The 24044-nt window shown below is 38.6% G+C and overlaps 1 protein-coding gene across 1 annotated transcript; it reads left to right on the top strand.

Moving 5' to 3' along the window:
- The first annotated feature begins 584 nt into the window (after nt 1-584).
- Nucleotides 585-18600, top strand: pex10 (peroxisomal biogenesis factor 10). The gene is made up of 6 exons (XM_030139880.1): nt 585-1126; nt 5813-5893; nt 6540-6946; nt 14812-14984; nt 16575-16710; nt 18298-18600. Exons 1-6 carry the CDS (start codon nt 1015-1017, stop codon nt 18364-18366), a joined length of 978 nt encoding a protein of 325 aa, XP_029995740.1. The 5' UTR covers nt 585-1014; the 3' UTR covers nt 18367-18600.
- The last annotated feature ends 5444 nt before the right edge of the window (nt 18601-24044 follow it).

Here is a 24044-nt window from a genome sequence, read left to right as displayed (position 1 = left end):
TGCTTTTGCAATTTTTTTTTCTGAGAAAGCAATTTCAGTTAACTACAAAAAGACTGGCCCATACTAATATTAGTCATTGTACAGATTGATTTCATGATATTGATCTCATAATTATGAAATTCAGTGAGTACAATCATGTCACAAAACATGGCAGCCTATCTCAATAAAAGTATTGATAGAAAATAGAGGGTGTACTAAAATCCAATAAACATTAGTGTGGCTTATTTGTCAAATGTAGTGCTACAATGGATGTCCTTGGACACTGGCTGATATGGAACGTATCACACAAAAAAGTAAATGCAAATCAACAACCTAATGTTTTCATTGCTGTTGTAATTATTTTATTAATGCTGTGCAATCCCTCTCAAAGCAGAACACTGAAATGGAAGGAACAGAACTGTTAGGCAGTATTTAGGTTTTTAATTATTTTCTAATTTTACTTTGTCTGCCAATTTACTGCTCACACTCCTGTCCAGTAGGTGGCGGTACTACATCTTCAAGCTGGTTGCCAACAGCTATTAAAAAACAGAAGTTGATGATTAAACGGGAGGCTGTAATACCTCCTGCCGCCGATGAGTGGCATTGTAGCCCCATTGAGGTTCATCTTGACATGACTTCATTTATTTACAACGCTACTACCAACTTCTTAAGTACAGCTTTCCACAGCTGAAATGACATGTGTGTGATTATGACTGCCTAGAACACCAGGACTAACCGGCACATCACGGATATAGATCGCAGCCGAGCTTTTTTTCGGTTATTGTTGCATTGTTTGTTTTGTCTATTTGTGGTAGAATAGTGTTAGCTGACGTAAGCATTTAGCTTTAGCACTTAAGAGACATCGAACATAGCCCTTTACATGGATAAGGATGACATCTGTCTTATCAGATGGAGGATAACTGATGCATAGTTCAAACTACCTTAAAATACTACAATCTGAAGTTTAAATGAATATTTTATGATGAACTGTTACTTTGCTTGCTACCAGTTAGCTGTAGCTAATGCTTGCTAACGATGCCAGTTGCACCAGCAAACCAGTCCCAGCTGATTCGCTCATGTCAAAAGGACGAATACTATCAGACTTTCCTGAGAAACAACGCCAATGAAGCTTTCCACACAGTTGCTGGTGAGTTATTCTGAGTGTTACCATTGCGACAACCTACCTGTCACCGTTTCCTTTAGTTAGAAGAGTGGCATTTTAAAATGTGGAACCAGATAAATAAATAGATGACCACATTCACTTTATAGGTCCGATCAAGCGAAAGTGAACATCAACGTGAAAAAAATAAATTTGCACACATCATTTATCAAGTGGCCTCATTTTTTAGCTAAAGATCTCTGTTTATGGAACTGTTATGCTTTTTAAAAATACTACTGACACAGTACAGGAAGTTCCGAACCTTCTTATATACTGCATTAAATCAACAAAAAGACATGCAAAGACTGTCTATTATTTTGAGAAATTAAAATTCTGATTGATTAAGTTTGTAAATTCATACACTGGTCACATTTAAAAGACTATCTGTGAACCGTTACCAAGAAATTACTCTTTGTTTGTAATTTACCTATATCAGTATGGACCACCACTAGTTGTAAATAACTCTGTGTTAGTATTAAATACATTAAATAAAGCATAGTGATTATATCTGGCTTGTTGATCTAAAAAATAAGTCAGCATTTTGGGTGATGCATACAATGGTAAAGAGTCGTTCGCGTGTTACTATGGCAACCTGTCCACATATTACCACATTCTCATGTCAATAAACCAGAGACTTTTCAACATTTTACTCCAAGCTTGATTTTCAGCACAGTTGAACATAATATCTAAAAGGTTTTGTCCTACTTAATATCAATTTCGGTTGAGACCCGCATGTTTTGAATGTTTGTATAAAGCTTAAAATTTGATGTCCGTTTGAAGTCCGCGTGTTACTGAGCAGTAATTTGACGTTTTTCCACCTAAAAATTTTGTCTTCGCAAATTTTGTCAAATATAAAGTTAAAGTGCTTATAAATACCTACCCCAATATGTGTAACATATGCATATAAGTTACTGATTGCGTGACAGAGACTGTTAACACAAAATGTGTCCATGTGTTACTGTCTGATCGGACCCTTGTGTGAATCTGCCGCACTGATGTATTTTCTTCTGGCTGTTATCTCAAGGCCATGTCTTTCTCAATTTGTCACTGCGTCAAGGCAATGAGTACAACCTTGTGTCAAATGGTTCCAAATAACTGCAGTACAGCAAGTCACCACTGAAATGATATCTTTGGTGTTCAACAGTGATTGAATTTTGAAGTTGCTACTTTTACACGCTTTCGTTTCCACAAACTTTCTTTGAAATTTTGGTGTTAAAATGTAGCATTTGGTCACACTATTAACAAAACCACAAAAGCAAACCTACATGGAACCACTACAGATGCACTGATGCAAATTCTGCAACGTTTGCATGAAAGGTCTGTGAAATAAACAATGAAATTAAGTTCTGGATAAATCACTTAATTTTGTAATTAATTTTGGTCTTCTACACCCTTTGTACTTTGCTGTATGGGCTGGTAAATAATAAAAGATGAACTGTGTCTTAATTTGTTGAAACCTTGTAGACACAATGTGTTCTCAGTGAGTGTAAAGCCAATTATTGAATAAAAGCAATGTGATGGGGGGATTTGAATTGAACATGACATTAGAGCATGTACTGTCAAGGGTTGTTTACTGAAGTAAACTTCTAAAAATAGGACCAATGGCCCTGTAGCTTACCGGCCAAATTAAAAGCATTGGGAAATGTGTCCAGATGCCATTTATTATCACCCAGTTATGTGTATTTATTATATTACAGAAATAGCCCATGTTTTGGTCATATTCCAATCAGATCTGTAGAAACTTCTAATTCCAACTTGATATCATTGATACTCATTTGTTGGATCAATCCACTTCCTATCTCTTATAATGGGAAAATTTTTCAAAGTAGCACCAAATCCAGAATCAGATCTGGATGGAAATAATTGCAATACCTTGTGTTAGCATCATCATAAAGAAGCAATCAGAACTGGAGTTTGGGAGAAAAAGATGATTGAAATGTTTTCCCCATAAGAGCCCATGTTAAATTTTCCGTAAGTTCCCGGACCCAGAAGAAGATCCTGATCAGCATGTGGCCATTATGTTTTGGTCGTCTCCCCATCAGGGCTGGACCGTAGAAATTTACACTTGATATTATTATATTTACTGAGTAATTTATTGACTCGATCCACTTCCTATCTCTTATAATGGAGAAATTTTTCAAAGTCGCACCAAATCCAGAATCAGATCTGGATCCAAATAATTTCACTAGCTTTTGTTGACATCATCATAAAGAAGCTGTATACCAAGTTTGAAGTCAATAGGAATTGTAGTTTCGGAGAAGAAGACGATTGAAATTTTTGTGACGGACGACGACGGACGCCGCATGACGACAATAGCCTGTCGGCCGGTTAGCTAAAAATAAGAAATTATACTACTGGCCCCCAAAAATCATGGTGAAGGTTTGAATTTTTTCTACAAAAACATGAGGGAACCCTGTAAATGATTAACATAAATAATTTAAAGGTATTGTGTAATGGCCTCTGACCCTCTGTCAGTGTGTGGTAGTGTATTTACCTACATAAATCATGTCTTCTGCCTGTATTTTATATTATGAGGGAGTGTCAATAGGTTCTCAGACACATGTAATAAAAAGTTTATTTGTTTGTTTATTTATTTAACAGACCTCTATGCCTTCAATTTCACAGGTCCAGCTGCTCCTTTTGGGTGCCACTCTTTTGATTGAATATTGTACACTGGGTCAAACTCGTAGATCCAAATTTCATCCTCATTGACACAGCACTTGTCTGAGAACTTTTTGACTGTCCCTCATATTTTCTCTCATTTTGATGTGTTTGGGATGATTCTGGGTGTCTGCCTTTAAAGAGTGAGTGGAGACAGACCAAATTAATGGTGCCTATAGGACATTTTCCCAGCAAGGCATATTATTTTAGGCTAGGACTTATAGTGGCCCATGGTTCATTTAAGGCTACTCAATCTGCAATACTGATTTGGACTGAACATACGAGCTGAAAGAACAAAACTCCCTCCACATCGAATTTTTAGCTTACCGGCTGACAGGCCGTAAGCTATTGTCGTCATGCAGCATCCGGCGTCATCTGTCGTCGTCTGTTGTCCGTCACAAAAATTTCAATCGTCTTCTTCTCCATAACTACAATTCCGATTGACTTCAAACTTGGTACACAGCTTCTTTATGATGATGTCAACAAAAGTTAGTGAAATTACTTGGATCCAGATCTGATTCTGGATTTGGTGCGACTTTGCAAAATTTCCCCATCATAAGAGATAGGAAGTGGATTGATGCAATAACTCAGTAAATACAAATGATATCAAGTGTAAATTTCTACAGTATAGCCCTGATGGGGAGATGACCAAAACATAATGGCCAAATGTGGAACAGGATCTTCTTCTGGATCCGGGAACTTACGGAAATTTTAACATGGGCTCTTATGGGGAAAAAATTCATTTGTCTTCTTCTCCAAAACTACAGATCTGATCCACTTCAAACTTGGTATACAGCTTCTTTATGATGATGTCAACACAAGGTATTGAAATTATTTCGATCCGGATCTGATTCTGGATTTGATGCCACTTTGACAAATTTTCCCATTATAAGAGATAGGAAGTGGATTGATCCAATAAATCAGTAAGTATCAATGATAACAAGTTGGAATTAGAATTTTTTACAGGTCTGATTGGAATATGAGCAAAACATGGGCTATTTCTGTAATATAGTAAATACACATAACTGGGTGATAGTAAATGGCATCTGGATACATTTCCCAAAGCTTTTAATTTGGCCGGTAAGCTACAGGGCCATTGGTCCTATTTTTATAGTTAGTGTGATAGTAACATCTGCACTTCTCAATTACTTGCTTTGAGTTTTTCACAGATTCAGATTTATTTAGGTATTTATTGAGATTATATAAATGTTAAGTTCACTCAGTTTTTAATAAAGTGAAAGTGCTCAGTTTTGATCATGTGTAATGTATTTTCAAAGTCCGAATTTTGGGGGGTGGGACAGGTGATATGAACTCATGAATCCAATCTAGACATTATTGTCAGACATCTAGCAGTGAGTGTTCACCTCCAGCAGTTATGTAATGTATTGTACACTGTTAATGTGCACAGGCAGAATGACATAAAAAAGAAGGAACTCTGGTTCATTCTGGTTTTCTCACTCACTGCACTGCTCATAGTGTAGTGCAGCTCTGTCTGAGAGATGAAACTATAAGCAAAACACAGACACTTTATCTCAGACCTGGCAGTCCAGTACAGACAGCAGAAGATGAGGTAATGTGTACCTCAGTCGGATTTCTTCTTGAATAATCCCATAGGTGTGCAGTAGTGTGGGTAGATGTTTGTGTTACAGAGTATAACTGCTGGGGAAGAAAAAATGTTTTATTTTTTATTTCATTTTGTTTTTTTTTTCTCACCAGCACAGCTCCATTCTTGTTTAATCTATTGCTCATGCGACCACTGCTCTCACTATCTTGTTCACTGAGTGGAGAAGAGGCAAAGTTTGACCAGTTTGTTTTTTTATAATATGGAGAAGAGAAATTACTATAAAGATCAGTATAACATTGAAATCTTGTGCATCTTCCAGAGTAGTTTATTGTTGTCCAGGTAAAAGAATAAACAATCAAGCTCCTTGGTCGTGGATGGTGTTAAATGACCTTTAACCATTAAGCAGCTGTGCTGTTTATTGTGTTCAAACTTGTTTTTGTCTCTGTTAGGATCCAAGAGATGGTTGAACTGGAGGAAAGAGGTAGAGCTACTGTCAGATCTCACCTACTACACTTTGACTACATTCTCAGGTACATACGTGGGGTCTTCTCTAGAATTATGCAGCTTAGTTGCAGCGCTCAGCCCATTTGGAACCCGTCTGTCTGTCCATCCATGCATATTTATTTATTTATTTATATACATAACATGATGTGTGTTTGCACACACTTGCACGCACGCACATGTGTGTATGTGTGAAAATCCTGTAGTGAAACCATCCAGCATTAATTACACTGCAAATCAATCATAGCTCTGAGACTAAGCAGAGAGAATAGCAATTAACGTGTTTGCGGTGTGTAATTTCTTACATTTATTATTATTAATTATATGTATGTGTGTGTGGATGTGTATTTGTCTTGTTACATCACTTTCATCTTGTGTTATTTATATGCATCGTGTTGCATCTTTTGTAGGGATGGGTATCTTTAAGATACTATTTAAACTGTTACTGATTATTTATCCAGTACTTCTATACAGCATGTTTGAAACTTCCCGTTCTTTATTCCTCAGTGGGAAGAGGTTATTCAGTTCTCGGGGTCTATATAGGTGTTTAGCCCGCACACTCACTAAAATATTTTATATTTGCAGCCCTGGACAGTGTCATCATACATGATAGATTGTCATGAGTTCATATCATGCAAGTCTAACTGTGATGTGTACCATTATTATCATCCTCAGGTTACCAGACCCTGGGTGAGGAGTACGTTAACATTATTCAGGTGGACCCCTCTAAACGACAGATTCCATCCCAGACCCGGCGGGCTCTCTTTGTCTTCTCCCACACTTTGATGCCTTACCTTCTTGATAAAGTCCTTGGTTGTCTGGAGAATGAGCTAGAACATGAGCCAGAGCGCTGTAACAGGAGTAGCAGCAGGAGACAGGGGCTGTGGAGTCCGGAGTCATGGCTGAGGAGGTGGATTCAGAAGGCAGTGGGTTTGTTGTCAGCATCTCAGAGGAAGGCATGTCTACCAGCTGTGTCAGTCCTCCAGCAGGGCCTGGACCTCCTGTACCGTATGCACATAGTGCTGTTCTACATCAGAGGATCCTTCTATCACATGTCCAAGAGGATAGCTGGCATCAGTTACGTACGTTACCTTGACTTGCTTTTTTTCTGTCAGAAGAGATGTACATGTTTAGATTATGATCAGTTTATCAGACAAAACAAAAGCACTGAACCAACAATAGTGTACAACATAACATGCAACATATACAGAGACTTTTGATTATTAGACATACGAAGACACTGAAGAAGGCAAGGCAAATGTATTTGTATAGCACAATTCATACTCAGGGCAATTCACAGTGCTTTATAAAAATGGAAAAGAGACAAGTTAAAAACACAAAATATAATCCATAAAACAGTGAAAGAGAAGAGTGCAGATACAAAACTTTCAGTTCTATGCACAGTTGAACTGAGCCGTTTTCAGCCTGGACTTAAACATTGTCAGAGTAGAGGCCTGTCTCACATCATCAGCAAGACTTCCAGAGGTTAGCTGCATGGAACTGAAACGCAGCTTCACTGTGTTTTGTCCTGACTCTGGGCACCAGCACAAGACCTGTCCCTGAGGTTCTCAGGGTCCGAGATGGTTCATATGGGACCAACATGTGAGAGATGTACTTTGGTGCTAGACCATGGAGAGACTTAAAGTCTATTCTTTGAGTGTCAGGAAGCCATTGCAGAGGGTCAGAGGGTGCATTAAAAGAGGGTTCAGTGCAGATGGGAGACCTTATTCAGAGGGCTCTAGTCAGCACCCAGCCCCCCACCCCACCCACAGAGTTTCCAATGATATATGGTCTATTAACAGATTTTTCCAAATACAAGTATGAATTTTTACCCTGCCCCCCAAAGGGGAGGCAAGAGGTATTGCTTTTGATTTGGTTTGTTTCTTTGTTAGCACTAGCATCAAAACTATAGGTTCAATTCATACCAAAATGGGTTTACAGATTGCCAGTAACCCAGAATAGATCTCATAACATTTTGGGAATAGTAGTTCACATTTTTTTTATGAATTTTTGAATTTCTTTTTTTTCCCCATTTACTTATAATGAGCAAAATTTCACATGTCCATAGCAGCAAAACTGTTGCTTGAATTCATACCAAATTTGGTTAATAGATTGCCGGTGATACAAAATAGATGTGATTACATTTTGGGACAAGTAGGTCAAAGTTCATGTTTTAATGAATTTTTAAATCTTTTTTTTTTTCCCTTTTTACTTATAATGGGCACAGTTTCACATGTCTGTAGCAGCAAAACTTTTGGTTGAATTCATACCAAATTGGGTTTATAGATTGCCAGTGACCCAGAAAAGATGTCATTACATTTTGGGAAAAGTACGTCAAAGTTAAAATTTTCATAAATTTTTTTAAGATCTTTTTTCTTCTCCCATTTTACTTATAATGGCTGAGATTTCACATGTCTATAAAAACATAATTTTTGTTAAAATTTTCTTCAGACTTGGCACATATATAGAGGCAATTGATGTGCTGACATCAGCAAGCGCATAGACATGACATGCCAAAATAAGCTACAATACATGCAAGGGGCAGGGTTTGTTATGCCTAGCACCACTTGTTTACTTTGTTTTCCAGTTCATGAGGATCGTTTTCTCGGCCACAGCTAGAGCGACCAGCAAAACTTTACAGTTCAAGTTGTTTAGGTTAACTGTTGAGGTGTTGCCAAGCAGACAGAGAGATGGAGAAGTCAGGATGTGGCAGCCAAGGAAGATGGATAGATAGATTAACTTTATTTGTCCCAAACTGGGGAATTACAGTGTAGCAGCAGCATGGCACACATTCAGTAACAATATAAAACCACAGCAAACATGAGTAAAGAGAAATATACGTAAGAGCAAACACTATACAACGGACACTATAAATTGTAAGTTTAAAAAGATCTGGGTAGAATCTGGGTAATTGCTGTAATGTGAAAAACAATTGTAATGTGCTGAAATATAACTGTTAGGTGCTAAACAAGTTTAAATATTCCAACTACGAAGGTGGAAAGGAGTCCTGCGATGTTTTCCCTGAATTGTTTAATGGGGGTGCAGTGCCAAAATACATGCTTGTACTGTATGTGTCTGGGCAGTTCTGTGTGCAGTGGGGACAAAAATCTTTTGTGAAGCCCATGTGTAACAATTTCTGACTAGTGAGGTGAATCCTGTGGAGAGTCTTGCATTGTATTAACTGGAGGTTAGTGTTTTTGGTCATGAGGAAGATATTTTTGCAGACTTGGGTCCAGAAATTGGCATCTGTGAAAATAGACAGATCTGATTCCCATTTGGTGGAGGGTAAGCCAGTTGTGGTGTCTGTCTGTATGCAGTTTTTTGGAAGATGATATGGGTCATTTCCGTATGAAATCAACAGATTTTAAGAAAATTTCCCACCTGACCCTCTCAGATTTTTCTAAATTTTTACATACTTCTAGTACATTATATATGATGGGAAAATCCAAAATTTCAAGGGTTAATTGTAAATAGTTCCAAAGTTATGACCATTTGGAGTAGGTAGGGGGTACCCTAAAATTGTGACCAAAATTAAGACTTGAAATTTTCGGCTATTTTCAGGCTTGTATAACTTCTGAACAACAAGAGCTACAGGTGTGAAATTTTCAGAATCATTTCAAGGAATCTATAGTCCTAAGAAATGTGAAAATATTTACTTAAAATTTATAATTGCATGTTACAGAGAATGACAAAGTTGAGATTTTATCCATCGCGAACTTCTAAAATGCTACATTTGGCCACCCATTACACAAAAACTAATCTTCATATTCATTACAAATTTTATGTGCTATATCTTGGCTACCTAGGGAATGGATCTGTGTAAAATGAAAGTTCTATGTTATGTTATGCATGATATATGAACAGCTGAAAACCAAAAATATCTGTCCGACCTTTGGATTCAAAGGTCAATATCAGCATGTGGGATAGGTAGTATCACAAAATAAAAGACACCATGTGAAAGTACAGGAATTGCCCTAAATTTTGACACCAAGCACAACTTGCTTCTATAAATCCTTCTATGTTAAATGTTCAAATTAAATATGGAATATTAAAAATGTCCTAAGATTCCCCAAAATGTTAGGAGAAACCACAAACTTTACACCAAACTTTATACAAAAACATCTCCTAATACACCAAATTTCTTACAAATATTTACATACATACAGGCATAAGTACATACCACATATCAATTTATATAATTTATATTATTTTTTTATGAACATTTCCATATTACTAATTTTTTTACAAAAAATAATGCAGAAACAAACTATTTATTTTGTAGATAATATCAAAATTATGAATAACTGATTGTGATTGGTTTTGATTTTGACCGTTTGTTTTGTTCAGGCGTTAATGTGATAATGTGCCTTTGAATGGTACACTGTGTAACATTCCCCAAAATGCAAGGGGACACGACAGCCTTTGCAATAATATGATGTCTCCCTCTGCAAGCCCTTTTGGCTCTCAAAAGGCTCTTCAGCTTCCCAGGGTGTCCCATTTCACATAATGTAAATGCAAAATGTAATGCTTTTATACTTGGTTCTTTTAATAGATGTGTGAATAAATAAATGAGAGGATATGATATGATTTGTACACAAACCCTGCATCGTCTGGTTGGGTGTTGGCAGGATTGAAACAAGTGGATGGGCTGCAAAACTGACATCTAGTGTCTTGCTGGGGTCAGTTTTGTGAGGTGCTCAAGGAGTCATCTTAGCTGGAGGGTCATCTCTACCTGTGTGAGGATCATTTTCTTGACCACCAGCCTGTCTCACTGGTTTTTGGCTGGTCTATGAGTTTACAACACTTTGAATGAATGCCATGAGAGTGTTGCCTTTGCTATTTGGATTTTTTGCTTTGTAGATGACAAAAGCATTGAACAAACTTATTTCAAACAAATATGTCACAAATTTCTTTGACCACTTGTGAGACCTCCTGACAAAGGGGTAGTATGCAATGTTTTGGTCTAATTTGTCCACCCCAGTCATTGCATTGTTTTATTCAACAATTCAAGTTGGCTTTGGTTTTGTAACTTTCTCATGGTGACCCTTTTGCCATACCTGGATGTTCTCCATGTTGTTCTGGTGCATTGTTGTCATCATGTTAACCACTTGTTTGTCTCGCCAAGCTAAGACCATGACATTTTTTTCTGTGATGCACAACAGGTGTTCCCTCCCTCCTAAGGTTGGCATTTCCAACATCTCAAATAACAGGTGGTTCACCTCTGTTCTTTCTGAGTGTGCCACAGACATGGGTTTTTAGGTCAAGAAGGCGCTCACACAGGTCAACGGAGCTGTAACAGTTATCCATGAACAATCTGTAGCCATGAACCGCTAAGCGGTCAAGAGGAGAGGTGATTGTTTGTGCTCCATGGTAGGGTTTTACATTAAAACAATACTCTGTCTCCAAGTCACAAAGAATGTAGGACTTGATGCCATATTTTATAGGTTTTGGGGTATTGTACACTTTGAAAGTCAGTTGTCCATGCCACAGAAATACTCCCTCATCTATACAGATGTTGGTGTTGGGTTGATAAATTTCCTGAAATTTACACACAAGGTAATCTAAGACAGGGTGGACTTTGTACAGTTTACTGGGATTGTTTCATTGTCAATGAAGTGAACCAATCTCCAAATAATTTCATATCTGTTACAAGACATGACCTAGCTGAAGTAGGGAGTGGCTAAAATTTCTTCTGCTGACCAGTACATCTCTAATTCAGGCATACGGATGATACCATTGGGGAAAAAGAACCCCAGGAATGTTTTAATTTCTGATACTGTTACTGGTTTCCATGCATGAATATGAATATGTGGTAAGATAACACTCTCTGCTTGAATACATTGATTTCCATACAGGTTAGTCTGATTTACAATGTTCTATTGAAATTCATCAGAAATATACAACTCTGCAAAATCAGCTGGCAGTTCTGAATCAAGAGCTGCAGCTGCATTGATAGGCCCAGGGCTCTGAGTGAAAGGAATATTTATTGGCTGCCAGTCCTTCTCAAGCCACTTATTACCAGGAACAACAGCTGGATGGTAGTCAGGGGCCCTCGCTTGATCACTGGCTGCACCATGCCTTCCTGTTCGACCACATCCTTTTCCTCTTTGCTGCATTTGATGTGTAAATAATTATATGAACATTTATCTATTTATCTATTCATGAATATAGTTATTCAGTCTGTCTCTATCTATCCATCCTTTCTTTCTTTCTTTCTTTCTTTCTTTCTTTCTTTCTTTCTTTCTTTCTTTTTCTTTCTAAGTCAAATAAAACAATATCTTACTTCTTGCACCTCTGGAATTTGGGAGCCGAGAACAAGTTCTGTGGCTTGTGTCCTTCCACTCCCACTCCGTGTCCAAAATCTCATTATCAGAACTCTCACTGTCTTCAAGAAGACAATTGGCTGTCCTTTGTCTTGGCCTGTGTCTTCTCCTGGCACGCCTGCGAAAGATGTATCTATTTTCTTCCTCCTTTCTGTGGCTGTTATCATGTCCTTCTTTTTCCCCATCCTCTCTGCTGTCTCCCAAACCTCTGTGAACCCCCCTATGCCCATCTCTTTTCCTGTTGTGTCTGCTGTCTCCCGGATCTCCGTGTACTCCGCTATGCCCCTCTTTTTTCCCCATTGTCTCCGCTATCTACCAGATATCTGTGTCCTCCGCTGTGTCTGTCTACTTACCTGAGGCCACTGCTATCATCCTCACCTCTGGGTCCATCACCTCTGGCATCTCCCTCATCCCCTCCTTCATTGTTGTCACTACTACAGTCTTCTGATGGTATATCATATTAAATTATCGGAGTCTGTGTCCATAAGTAATTTCAAGGCTTCTGACACAATGAACATTTTCCACGGAGCCAGCAGTTTCACTCTTAAATGTAGTGTCGCTGTGTACACTGTTGCTATGGGATACAGGTGATTGTGTCAAAAAAAAAAGACAAAACTTTCTGGCCCTGCCCTCAGTTTGCAGAAGAGTTGCTTCTTTGTTTTTGGACCTAGAAGTATGAAATTCATACACAAGATCTGCAATGTTCTCCCTTACAGTTTAAGAATGAAAACAAGGATTGATGGAAAATCTCGTCATTGGCAGGGAAACGTTGGGAAGCAATTGACAGAATATCTTGTCAGTGATGGGGAAAGAATTTATTGTAACAGGGGCATGATCACGAATTTAATCGGATGGATTGTTGATTGGATGATATTAGAAATCAGGGAGTTGCTTGTGAGAAAGAAGTCGAGGTGAGAGTAAGAGCGATGGACTGGCGAAAAGGAGTATTCTCTGATACTTGGGTGCTGTACATGCCAGCAGTCAGCAAGACCTTAATCACTCATGAACTGTTTTATGGTTGAAGTCAATTGCCAGATCAGTTTGTTTCTTGAGTTATCAGAACAGTCTGTTGATAGGTCTAAAACTGTGTTGAAATCTCCTGCTATTTTTACTGGGCAGTCGGTCTGATTTTTGATGGCGGAAAAAAAGGACTGAAAAAAGGTTGGGTCTGAGTTTGGACCATACAGATTTCCTATTGTACTTGGGTTTTTGTCAATTGAGATTTTAATAATAATATAGCCCCCTTCAGGGTCGACTATGGTAGTGTTATGAACAAATGAGATTGTTTTACGGAGCAAAATACAGACTGCTTTGTGTTGTAGTTTGCTGAGAATACCTGATTGTACTGATCTGATAGGATTCTGTTGCAGTTGCATTCTGAAAATGAGTTTCTTGGAGGCAAATGTCAGCCTGTAAATTATTTAAATGATCAAATATTTTGGCCCTTTTTGCCTGAGATCCAATACCTCGAATGTTCCAGGTTGGTAGAAATAAAGGGGTCATACTTTTATAGGTTTGACTTCTCTCTGGGGGAATTGAATGGAATGTTGAGTGGGTGTGTGTGTGTGTGTGTGTGAAAGTGAGGTATGATTGTTGTGTGTTGAGTGTTGAGTGTTGAGTGCGTGTGGTTTGGGGGCATGGATTGTGTGTTGAGAGCAGTTGTTGGTGTGAGAAATGGAGGATGAGGGAGAGAGATGGGTAGGGGGGTTGGAAGGGGGTAGGGTAGATATGATGGCTCACAACAACAACAATAACGACAACATCATGTACAATAACAACACCAAAAGCAATAGTAGTGACAGCATAGTGGCGTTGATAAAGTCTTCAAGTTCGTCCAGTGTGATGAGTGAAATGCAATAGTCCAGTAGCAGGATATGAAGAGGTACTAATCCAAATGAGTTAAATCCTAGGGGTGACAAAAACGGAACGAGGGGAGTGGAAGAAAAGTGGAGAGAGAAAAAATTTTGTTCTCTGTCTAGTGGGGAGCCATCTTCTGCACATCTCAAACTATTGCACAAGTGCTACCCTGACATCACGCACCGCTACCTCTCATCTTCATGGAGAGATAATCTCAGAGAGAGAGATAATCTGTGTTGTTACCTGTGTTGTTACACAAACATTTGATAATAGGCATAATATTGTTAAAATTTTGGAGTTTGAGATTTGGAACTAAAATAAGAATAATTTCTACAATATTACTCAGTTTAGTCTCAGTTTATTATTGACACAATTTACACATCACAGTGGATCTACAGACACACAAAACATTTAGTAACAGGCTGAATATTGTTAAAATTATATGTAATTTTCTTTAGACATTTCAGGTTGCTCATATTTGTTCAAATTCATCCTGCGGGCTGGATTGGAACCTTTGGTGGGCCAGTTTGGCCCGCAGCCCACGTATTTCACACCCCTGTCATATCACATCAGTTTGCACAGTAGTGAACAGTCAGTTTTCAGAATGTTGCACACTGGTTCTTGTGATGGCAATGCAAGTGTTAAGCCTTTGTCAAGATAAATATTTAACGTTTGTTGAGTCATAGAGTTGAATGTGACAGCTGTCCCAATGACATAACCTGCCCAACCTCTTCACGTATGTTCCTGTCATGTATATGTCCATTTAGCTCTGCGTGATGGCACACAGCAATGATAACAGCGGCATCAGGACCAGCTACAGGCTCCTGGGAGCCGTGTCCCTCCTTCAGCTGCTCATCACCCTCTGTCTGCAGATCAACAACTTCAGACAGAGACAGAGAGCCAGGCATGAGTGGAAGCTCTACAGGAACCTCACTGCCAGGTACAACAGCACCACAGCTAGGAGTAGTGCTTTATGCTTCATTTTTGTTGTAGTGTATTGACTGACACCACAAAAACATAGACAGCCATTAGAGATGTAATAAAATATTAATAGTTTATAAATATGTTTTCACTAGTTTGTGTCTATACACAAAAATTAAATATGGATTCTTGAAATTAAAATTTTACATGTTATTATTCACTGAAGATGGTAAATAATGTGCAGTGTTTAAACTCCCAACCACTAGGGAGCTGTTGTAATTCATCCTAAACCAGGGATGTACTGGGACTAAAGAAGGCCCTAGACTTTTTCCAAAATATAGGCCCACAGCCCATACATGATTATGCATTTAAATAACCACCTGCCAGCATGTCAAGATACTCCACCACAGTCTTAAAATGGGATTATGAAGGCTTTCAAAATAAAACAATGGGATAATGATCAACAAATCAATAAAACAAATTATTACACAACACTGTCAAAGACAAGGTAGCCTAACCTATTACTCTACATGAACTTGGACTGCATTAACTTTGAATGCAGTCATCATCAGCGTCATGATTAAAACTCAACATTCTTAACAGGACCCTAATAAATTGGTAGCCATAGCCTAAGCCTAGCCAGGCTATACTTACGTCCTGCTGCTCCTGCAATTTATCAGCACCTCTCGCTCGCAAGTCCCTGCACTGGCAGGGGATGTTCTGACTCTACTTTCTCCTGGCTATCCTCCACAGTCTTGCTAAATAGCTCAGTAAGCTTTTTGCATTTGGAGGCCTCCATCTGTAATAAGTTGGCCCTCTTCTCTTTTGATTTTTCCCAGCCATCTTTCGTCTTACGCTTCATATTCAACATTTTCTCACACTCTTCTTATGTTTTTTCTCTTTCGAGTCTTGTGTATTTCCCCCACATAATAGCCTAAATAATCGTATTAGCTCTACGTGTTGTTTTGACATTAATATCAGTGATTTTTTTTTTCCCCCGATTCACCACGTCAGACAGCCATGGAACAGCCATCAATATTGCTGATCAGATTTTTTTTTTTTTTGTGATTCACCACATCAGACATTCTTGACTTTTGCAGAATGTTGTCCTGGTCAGTCCACCCCTGTCCTAAGCCAAACTCAAGCCAAAACAGAAGGGAGAACACAGGGTCTATAGCTAGCAAATGCAGAAAGGGCTGAAAGCTTAAGAGTTTTACCAACTCCTGCAGCTCATTTGGCCTGTAATGAAGAAGACCCTTGGGAGATCAGCTTAGAACTATGCTATTTGGAAAATATCTTGCTCTAAAATGAAATACTCATGGATTATGGCATAAAAAAAGAAGCAGATAAGCATATAAGTAAAAGACTTAAGACAGAAATGACAGATGTAGTGTTTTTAGACAGAGATTCAGTATTAGGCTATGGGAGCAAGGGCTGTTTGGTGCAGCATCTAGTGGCCATCAGTGGTATTACACACCTCATGCAATGGCTGTAGTTGATGCTCCTTGATTCTTTCATGAAGCTGGTTAAGGTATTGCCAGTAGTGTTCCATCTTCTATTAGAACTGTTCACGGGTAAGATTTCCACAGTTCTATCCCCTCTTGTCTAGTCCTCAGCACCATCCCTGTTCCAGTCCCAAAGCGGCCCGTTGCAGTCTGTGTCTAGAGGATAGGAGGCACTCCACATCCACACCATGTGGACACCTGTTCTGCTGGGAGTGCATCATGGAGTGGTGCAACACCAAGGTCAGACTTACCAGCACTACACCTAGAATTTGCTCTGGCTATCATAAACCTGTTGTTAAATTTGCTGATTAATTTTACATGTTAATATAAATGTCCTATTGACTCAGGTGTTTGTATCCATACATTAATCAAATAACAATTTGCTATGTTTGTATTATATGTATGATAACTACCAGGACAAGTTAAGGAGTAACTAAACCCTGAGTTTTGGTGTGTGCCCCTACCCTGGAAATTAAGAAAAAAGAGCATTAAAGAAAAAAACACTCAGATTAATTTGACTGGTGCCAGACTAAGCAGAATCAGCATTATTTTACAGGGATGGATTGTTTTGCTATTTTGTCAAAATTTTAATTTGAACAAAATGCTTAATGATATATGCATTGAAGTAAAAGATACATGACTTTCTTCTGAAATTAGTTGGCGGGGTCGAAATGTTTTATAGAGGACTGTGTAAAAATGTATTTTTGTGCCATGTTTTGGGATATTACTTCTGTCTTTTTGGTTTATTTTGTCCATATTATCAGTAAAAACAGACACTGTCTGTTTTACTTAATTCGACCAGTATTCCTGTATTTTGTGTTTGTAATGTTGTGACCATAAAGATGAATTTAAAACCATACTTTTTTTCTTGTTGCTTGAATCAAACTAAATTCACCAACCAACCAAATTATTTGTATTTTTTTTTTCTCAGGTTTTTCTCAGGTTTCTCAGGTTTCTCAGGTCTTTTATATTGTTTTCATCTTGTGGGATCTTGTACTTCTTTTTATGCTGTTTTCATCTGTTCACATTAGTCATTCATATTACAACTTTTTCATCATTTTAGTGTCTTTTATACCCCTGCCTGCCCCAGAGGGTGGGAGTATATAAATATACCAGGAATTCCGTCCGTCAGTCTGTCTGAGATTTTTGTCCATTTCATTTCTTGGCCACTATTCATCCGATTCTTTTCAAGTTTCACATACATGTTATTTACCACTAGGAGAGGTGCAGTGCACAGTTTGATGTCTGAATTTCAACTTTGGGGTTTTTAAAATTTTAACTTTGACAATCTGTCCAACCCACTTCTTGGACATTATTCACCCAATTCTTTTCAAATTTCACACTCATGTTCTTTACATATGCCTTTCTCTCAATTTTTGCTGTTTTTTTTTGTTTTTTTTTTGTTTTTTTTTTGGAAAAGTTTTTAAAAAGACTGAAAGTTAAGAATTAATCCCTGTGTAGGCAGAATATCAGTGAGCAGGAGGAGCAAATTGTTGTGTGGGGGTATTGGTAACCTCTGCTTACTTTTTCACTTGTTTTATTGTTATTTTTGTCATGTTCTCTCTTTTATGCATATTTCTTTGTTCTTGTTTTTGTCTCATTTACTCTTTCAAATTTGCCTAGTTGGTTTGTAACACTGTTCAAAACTATTTCTTTTCACAATCACCTGAGGATCATAAAGCTTAAAGGAGCATATAGGAAGTGTTGTAGTTAGTAAAGGCAGTTAATCAGCCTGGCAGAAGGCTAGCTCCTAATGAATGAGTGTCTCTGATTTGACTGGTTTGGATGTTTTATTGTACTTTGATTTTCCGTCTGTTCTCACTGCAGGCTGAGTGCCCCCTATGTCGGGAGAAGTTTGAGCCTCACAGACTGGTCTACCTGAGGAACTACACCTAGACCTGAACATACTGCACTCACACATAAGACATGGTACAGAGGCCCTTCAGTTTTTCAGTGGAATGGTTTCTTTAAGTTGTTTGAATTAATTGTCTTATTTCATTAAAGAAATTTATTAAAGAAATACATTCTTTGTCAATTGTGTAGTTTTATATGGTATTAGTCAAATGATTTTAAACTATGGAACAAAAATCTAAGCGAATGCTAATAAAATTCAGGCAGTGTCTAAAGATGTGTTGTACTTTTTTTAAGTGTAGTTTTTTTTTTCTCCCCCATCAGTAGCAGAAATTGGTTTCTATATTTGGATAAAATAGGTTAGGGGGAAAGAGGAAAAAAAAAAAAAAAGGTATATCTTCACCGGTGTAACACAAAATATGCGAGCGGGTGCAAAGTGTTTTAACCTTTGCTTTTGTTTGCTCAGCTTTCTGCTGCCACAGTAATTTGTAGCCACAGCCCAAAGGGCGTAGAAATTACAAGTGTTGTCAGAGACTTGCTTTCACAAGTGACGCATAAAGACAACCAGATGCTGATGATTTTATTGTGCTGGGTCTGAGTGGAGAAAGTGAAAGTTGTTCAAGTATCTGTGAGACAAAGAAGGGCTCAAATTTAGCCACATACTATTACATTTTATTTAAAACTATGAATGTGTGCTTTTTCTGCACATACCCAAATGAGACACTAGGACTGCTCAGACCATGATGAACAACTTGCAGTCTTGCTATAGGGTCAGTCTCCTTATTGGTCCACCTGGAGTACCATAAATATAAACCCACCTCAAGTAAACAAACAAAAAAAAAAACCTTACCTAACCATCACAAGTGTAGTTTTTGTACCTACAGTCTGAAGCAGAAGCCTTTGTGTCCAGTGAGCAGGTGACTGACTTCCTGCAGAATTGTGCAGCATTTTGATCTTTTGTCCCACATTTTGAGACAATGTCCCAAATTTACCTTTGAGGTAAATACATGACTGGATTTTTAACTGAGCTTTAAGAAAATTGGAAAGCAGATTAGCATTTCTACAATATTTCTGCACTGGTCTTGTGAGTATTAGTGTTTGTGAAGGTTAAAATGCTTTGAGATTAACATTAGTGGAATTAATAACCACTCCTTAGATTTGCTGATTTGATTATTGACAGTTTTTCTTTTTTGTAACTATTATTAAAAATGAAAATAATTACTAGATAATAAGTTTGGAACATCATTTTTAATCAACATCAGGGCCGGCCCAAGCCATCATGGGGCCCTAAGCGAAATTTAGATATGGGGCCCCTCTTCAGTGAAGGCAATTTTGAGTTATAGTGGCAATGCTTACGTCATCACAATGTACATAGTGGTTCTCACCCAAAGTTATTTCATTTTCAGTGCTGCAAAACAGAAAAGTAATGTTACAGTTAATAACGAAAGTGGAACAGTTCTAAATGGCATACCCTTTACTTTGAAGCTTAGCTGACAATTGCATATGTGAGACAATGGAATTACTTTAAATGTGCCAATGGCCTTACTAATTTTCAGTCAGCAACCATAGAAATAATATTAAGTCAAAGATCCTTTAGAACATAATTTAAAAAGTAAAAGGAATAACAGCAAATTATATTTATGCAAGCAGCACTTCATTGTATTTAACTTAAAACAAGCACAAACACACAAGAATAAATAAAATAAATACAGAACTAGAAAAGCACTCGGACAGCGCAGACCTCTGCCAAGGTAGATCTATGGTCCGAATCTATGGCCATCCAAAAATGAGGGAGAGTCTAGTGATGTCTGGTGCAGCTGTGTTTATTGGGCAGCAAGCAACAAACACAGGTCTTGAGAGCAAGTTATCTGTAGAAACTTTACATGCCCGTTTATACCTTTCTGATGTCCCTTGCCTTGTGAGGGTTTTACACCCACTTTCTTCAAAACACTGTTTTCTTAATATGATTCCCAAAGGAAGATGGCCATATTTCTTTCTTTACGTGGTTCCTCCTCATACTTTTTCCTGCAGCTGTCTGCTGCATGGGTCAGATGTATCTTCCCTGTCCTTCTTCCATTAGAACTTGATTTTCACACATCTTAGGGCAGATTACAACAGACATAAAAGCACAGCAGCACAAAGCATTCAAATCTAGAGCAGCGCACATGTGCAGCAGTGTACGTCACAACCACAGTGAAACAGTAGTGTACAATGCTAAAGTCTCAGATGGTAGACACGTTTAACCATATGCTCTTTCCTTCACCCCTGCTGGTGCTGAGACATAGTAACATGGTGATGCCCAGTTTTGAGGGCCACAGCATTGTGTCGTGTATCAGGCGCTATAACACAGCTCCAATTCTCTGGTACAACCCTATGGTTACTCCTGCACATATGGCTAACACAGCACTGCAGTAGTATGTCATGTCCATTGACTCCAACAGGATATGACTTTGATGTTTCAGCATAACCCTACATTTACACCTGCGAGTGCAGCCAACACAGAACTACAACAGTATATAATGTTACAAGGTAACGACAGTTTACAGTTTTGATGTTTTCGGTGTGACCTTACATTTAGCCCCATTGTACTCTACTTCTACATATGTGGTTTTAGTGCTGCTTACTGTCTTTAGTTCAAGTCTGGGCTGTGGCTGGGCCACTCAAGGACATTCACAGAGTTGTCCCAAACCCACTACTTTGTTGTCTTGACTGTGTGCTTAGGGTTGTTGTCCTGTTTAAAGATGAATCTTCACCCCAGTCCAAGCTGTAGAGTGTTCTGGAGCAGGTTATCATTAAGAATGTCTCTGTACATTGCTGCATTCATCTTTCCCTCAACTCTGACTGGTCTCCCAGTTCCTGCTGCCCAAAACATCCCCACATGTTTCACTGTAGGGATGGTATTGGGCAAGTGATGAGCACTGTGTAGTTTCCTCCAGACATGATATTTGGCATTCAAGCCAAAGAGTTCAATCTTTGTTTCATCAGACCAGAGAATTTAGTTTGTCATGGTCTGTGACAAACAGCTGTTTGTCACTTAAGTATAAATACAGGCACCTTTTTTCACTTAAGTACTTTAACTTGCACATGTAGTTTACAGCACAGCACTTTAAACAAATATATTTGCACAGAGTAATTGCACACGATTGGTTTTTAAAGTAGTTTATTGATTTTATTGTCTTTCCTTTTCACTTTTTACATCCAGTGATACGTGTATTTTAATTGATGATTTCTTGGCCCTGGAGAAAAGGGAGACACAAATTAGACCACAAAAAGATAGAGTGCAATGTAAATGTGTAGTATTTAAGTTTAATTTTGTTTAGTGTCTGTGTGATAGTGGATTTTAAAGTGTTTAGTAGTGATGGGCAAATGATACCGAGGCTTTGGAGCTTGTGTCACTCTTCCTGAAGCGGAGTGATTCGAAACGCTGTGTCGGAGCTTGTATCAAAACACCAGAGTCACATGACCGATGACGTTCGAGGCTTCGAACGTCATCGCTGTTTCACTTCGCGCTTCATTGCTTCAAAATGTTTCGAAGCTTTTCATTGGCTTGTAGTCTTTCAGTGTGTGTCATTGGCTCATGGCGTTTCAGTGCATTCTGAGCCAATGACAGCTTGACAGGTTTGACAGATTTGAGTGGTTTGGTGCCATACCAGCTATATAAGATGCATCATTATGCTTCAAAATGGGGTTGTGAGGAGATAGAGATTTGGAGAGTGAGAGTATTTTGGCAAGTTTTATGGCGTGTACCACCAATAAGCGATGTTCTAAAGTTTGGGATCATTTTGATCTCATACCATCAAATAAGGTATAACACAGTTTATGGCATACATTTTATGTTTCCATAATTGAATTGTATTTTTAATTTTTAAATGGGTCACAAAATTGCAATTGCTTGTAGGTGTGGTGTTTGCTCTGCACACAAGAGTTGTCTTACAGCAACAACACATCATCTATGCTGAGACACTTGCGTGCCAGGCATGATGACAATCATACCCAGCAAACCTTTGACCCTGTCAACACTGGAAATCCTGACAGTAAGATAAATATATACGTATATATACTGTATATATGTATGTGTGTGTGTCTGTTTATTGTAGATGTTGTGTATCATATTCATATAGCAACCTTTCTCCCACACAGTGTCCAGAAAACAGAAGCTGGATGAGGCCTTGGTGGACATGATAGTTAAAGATGGTCAGCCTTTTTCTGTCGTGGAGGATGAAGGGTTCCAAAATTTCATTAAAATCCGGGACCCATCATACTCCATTCCAAGCCGCAAAACTATAAAGGCAATGGTGGACGCAAGGTACACTGTAACCAAAGAGAAGGCCTTGGCAGAAATTAAGCAGAGTTCAGCTGTTAGTTTGACTGCTGACATGTGAACATCACTCAACATGGATGCATACCTTGGTGTCACTTGCCATTATGTGTCAGACAGCCTAGATCTGGCTACTGTGCTTTTAGGTGTGCAGTATTTTCCTTTGACCCACACAGCAGCTAGATGTCAGATGCAATTGCAAATCTGATGACAGAGTGGGGAATCACTGAAAAGGTCTGTGGGATGGTTACTGATGGAGCTCACAATATTGTGGCAAGTGTTACTCAGTTAAACGTTAAACATATTTATTGCTTTGCCCACATGCTGAATCTCATTGTCAAAAAATCACTCTGTCAGACTCCTGAGCTGGAAAACATTCGCAGTAGGGCCCGCAAAATAGTGGCACACTTCAAATCTAGTTCAAAAGCAAAGGAAAAGTTGTGCTCTATTCAAGCTAATATGGGCATGCCCCAAAAAAAGCTTGTTCAAGAGGTCAAAACCAGATGGAACAGCACTTACGCCATGCTCAATAGGCTTTATAAACAGAGAGAACCTTTAGGGGCAGCCCTGGCATCACTCAGCACTGACATAGTGCCTTTCACTGCTGATGACTATGCAGCAATCAACCAGTGCCTGACAGTTTTAAGGCCATTCTATCAGGCAACTGTTGAGCTTTCTGAGGAAAGGAGAGTGTTGGGGTCAAAGGCAATTCCTATAGCCAAAATGCTGAGACATGTCATTTCAGCCAAATGTGCCCAAATGGCTCCTTGTATTGGTGCCACACTTGCCAACCATTTGAAAAATAATTTGAATGAAAAATTCAGTGGCTTGGAAAAGGTGAACTCCCTGTCTGTGGCCACCATCTTGGATCCACGGTTTAAACAGGTTGGCTTTATTAATCAAAGCAACGCTCAAGCTGCTGTAGAAAGGCTGACACGAGAGTGTGCCAGTCTTATTGATGGGTTGGCAGAAGATGTGCCACTGGAGACGGCAACAACATCCACCAGTGCTGGTCAAGAAAATTACAACTTGTGGGCTTTGCTGGACAATTATGTAGAGTCTCAGCACCGCACCTGCAGTGCATCTGCCAGCACTGCAGTGGAGATCCAGAGGTATGCATGTTGATTACTGTTGAAACATCAGTTGTTTTATTCAGTCATTCATTTTCTTACTGTCTGTGTCATAGATATTTGAAAGAACAAATTCTGACAAGAGCAGAGGATCCCCTGAAGTACTGGGTGGCAAGAAAGACTTTATATCCTACGCTGTGGAAACTTGCATGCAAGTATCTGTGCATCCCAGCGTCATCTGTTCCCTGTGAAAGGATATTTTCCAAAGCTGGGGAGCTGGTCAGCCAGAAGAGACTGAAGCCTGCAACAGTAGAAAAAATTATATTTCTCAATAA

Source organism: Sphaeramia orbicularis, chromosome 7, assembly GCF_902148855.1.
Source record: "Sphaeramia orbicularis chromosome 7, fSphaOr1.1, whole genome shotgun sequence".
In the NCBI taxonomy this organism is placed as follows: domain Eukaryota; kingdom Metazoa; phylum Chordata; class Actinopteri; order Kurtiformes; family Apogonidae; genus Sphaeramia; species Sphaeramia orbicularis.
This window is presented reverse-complemented; position numbering and strand designations above follow the sequence as displayed.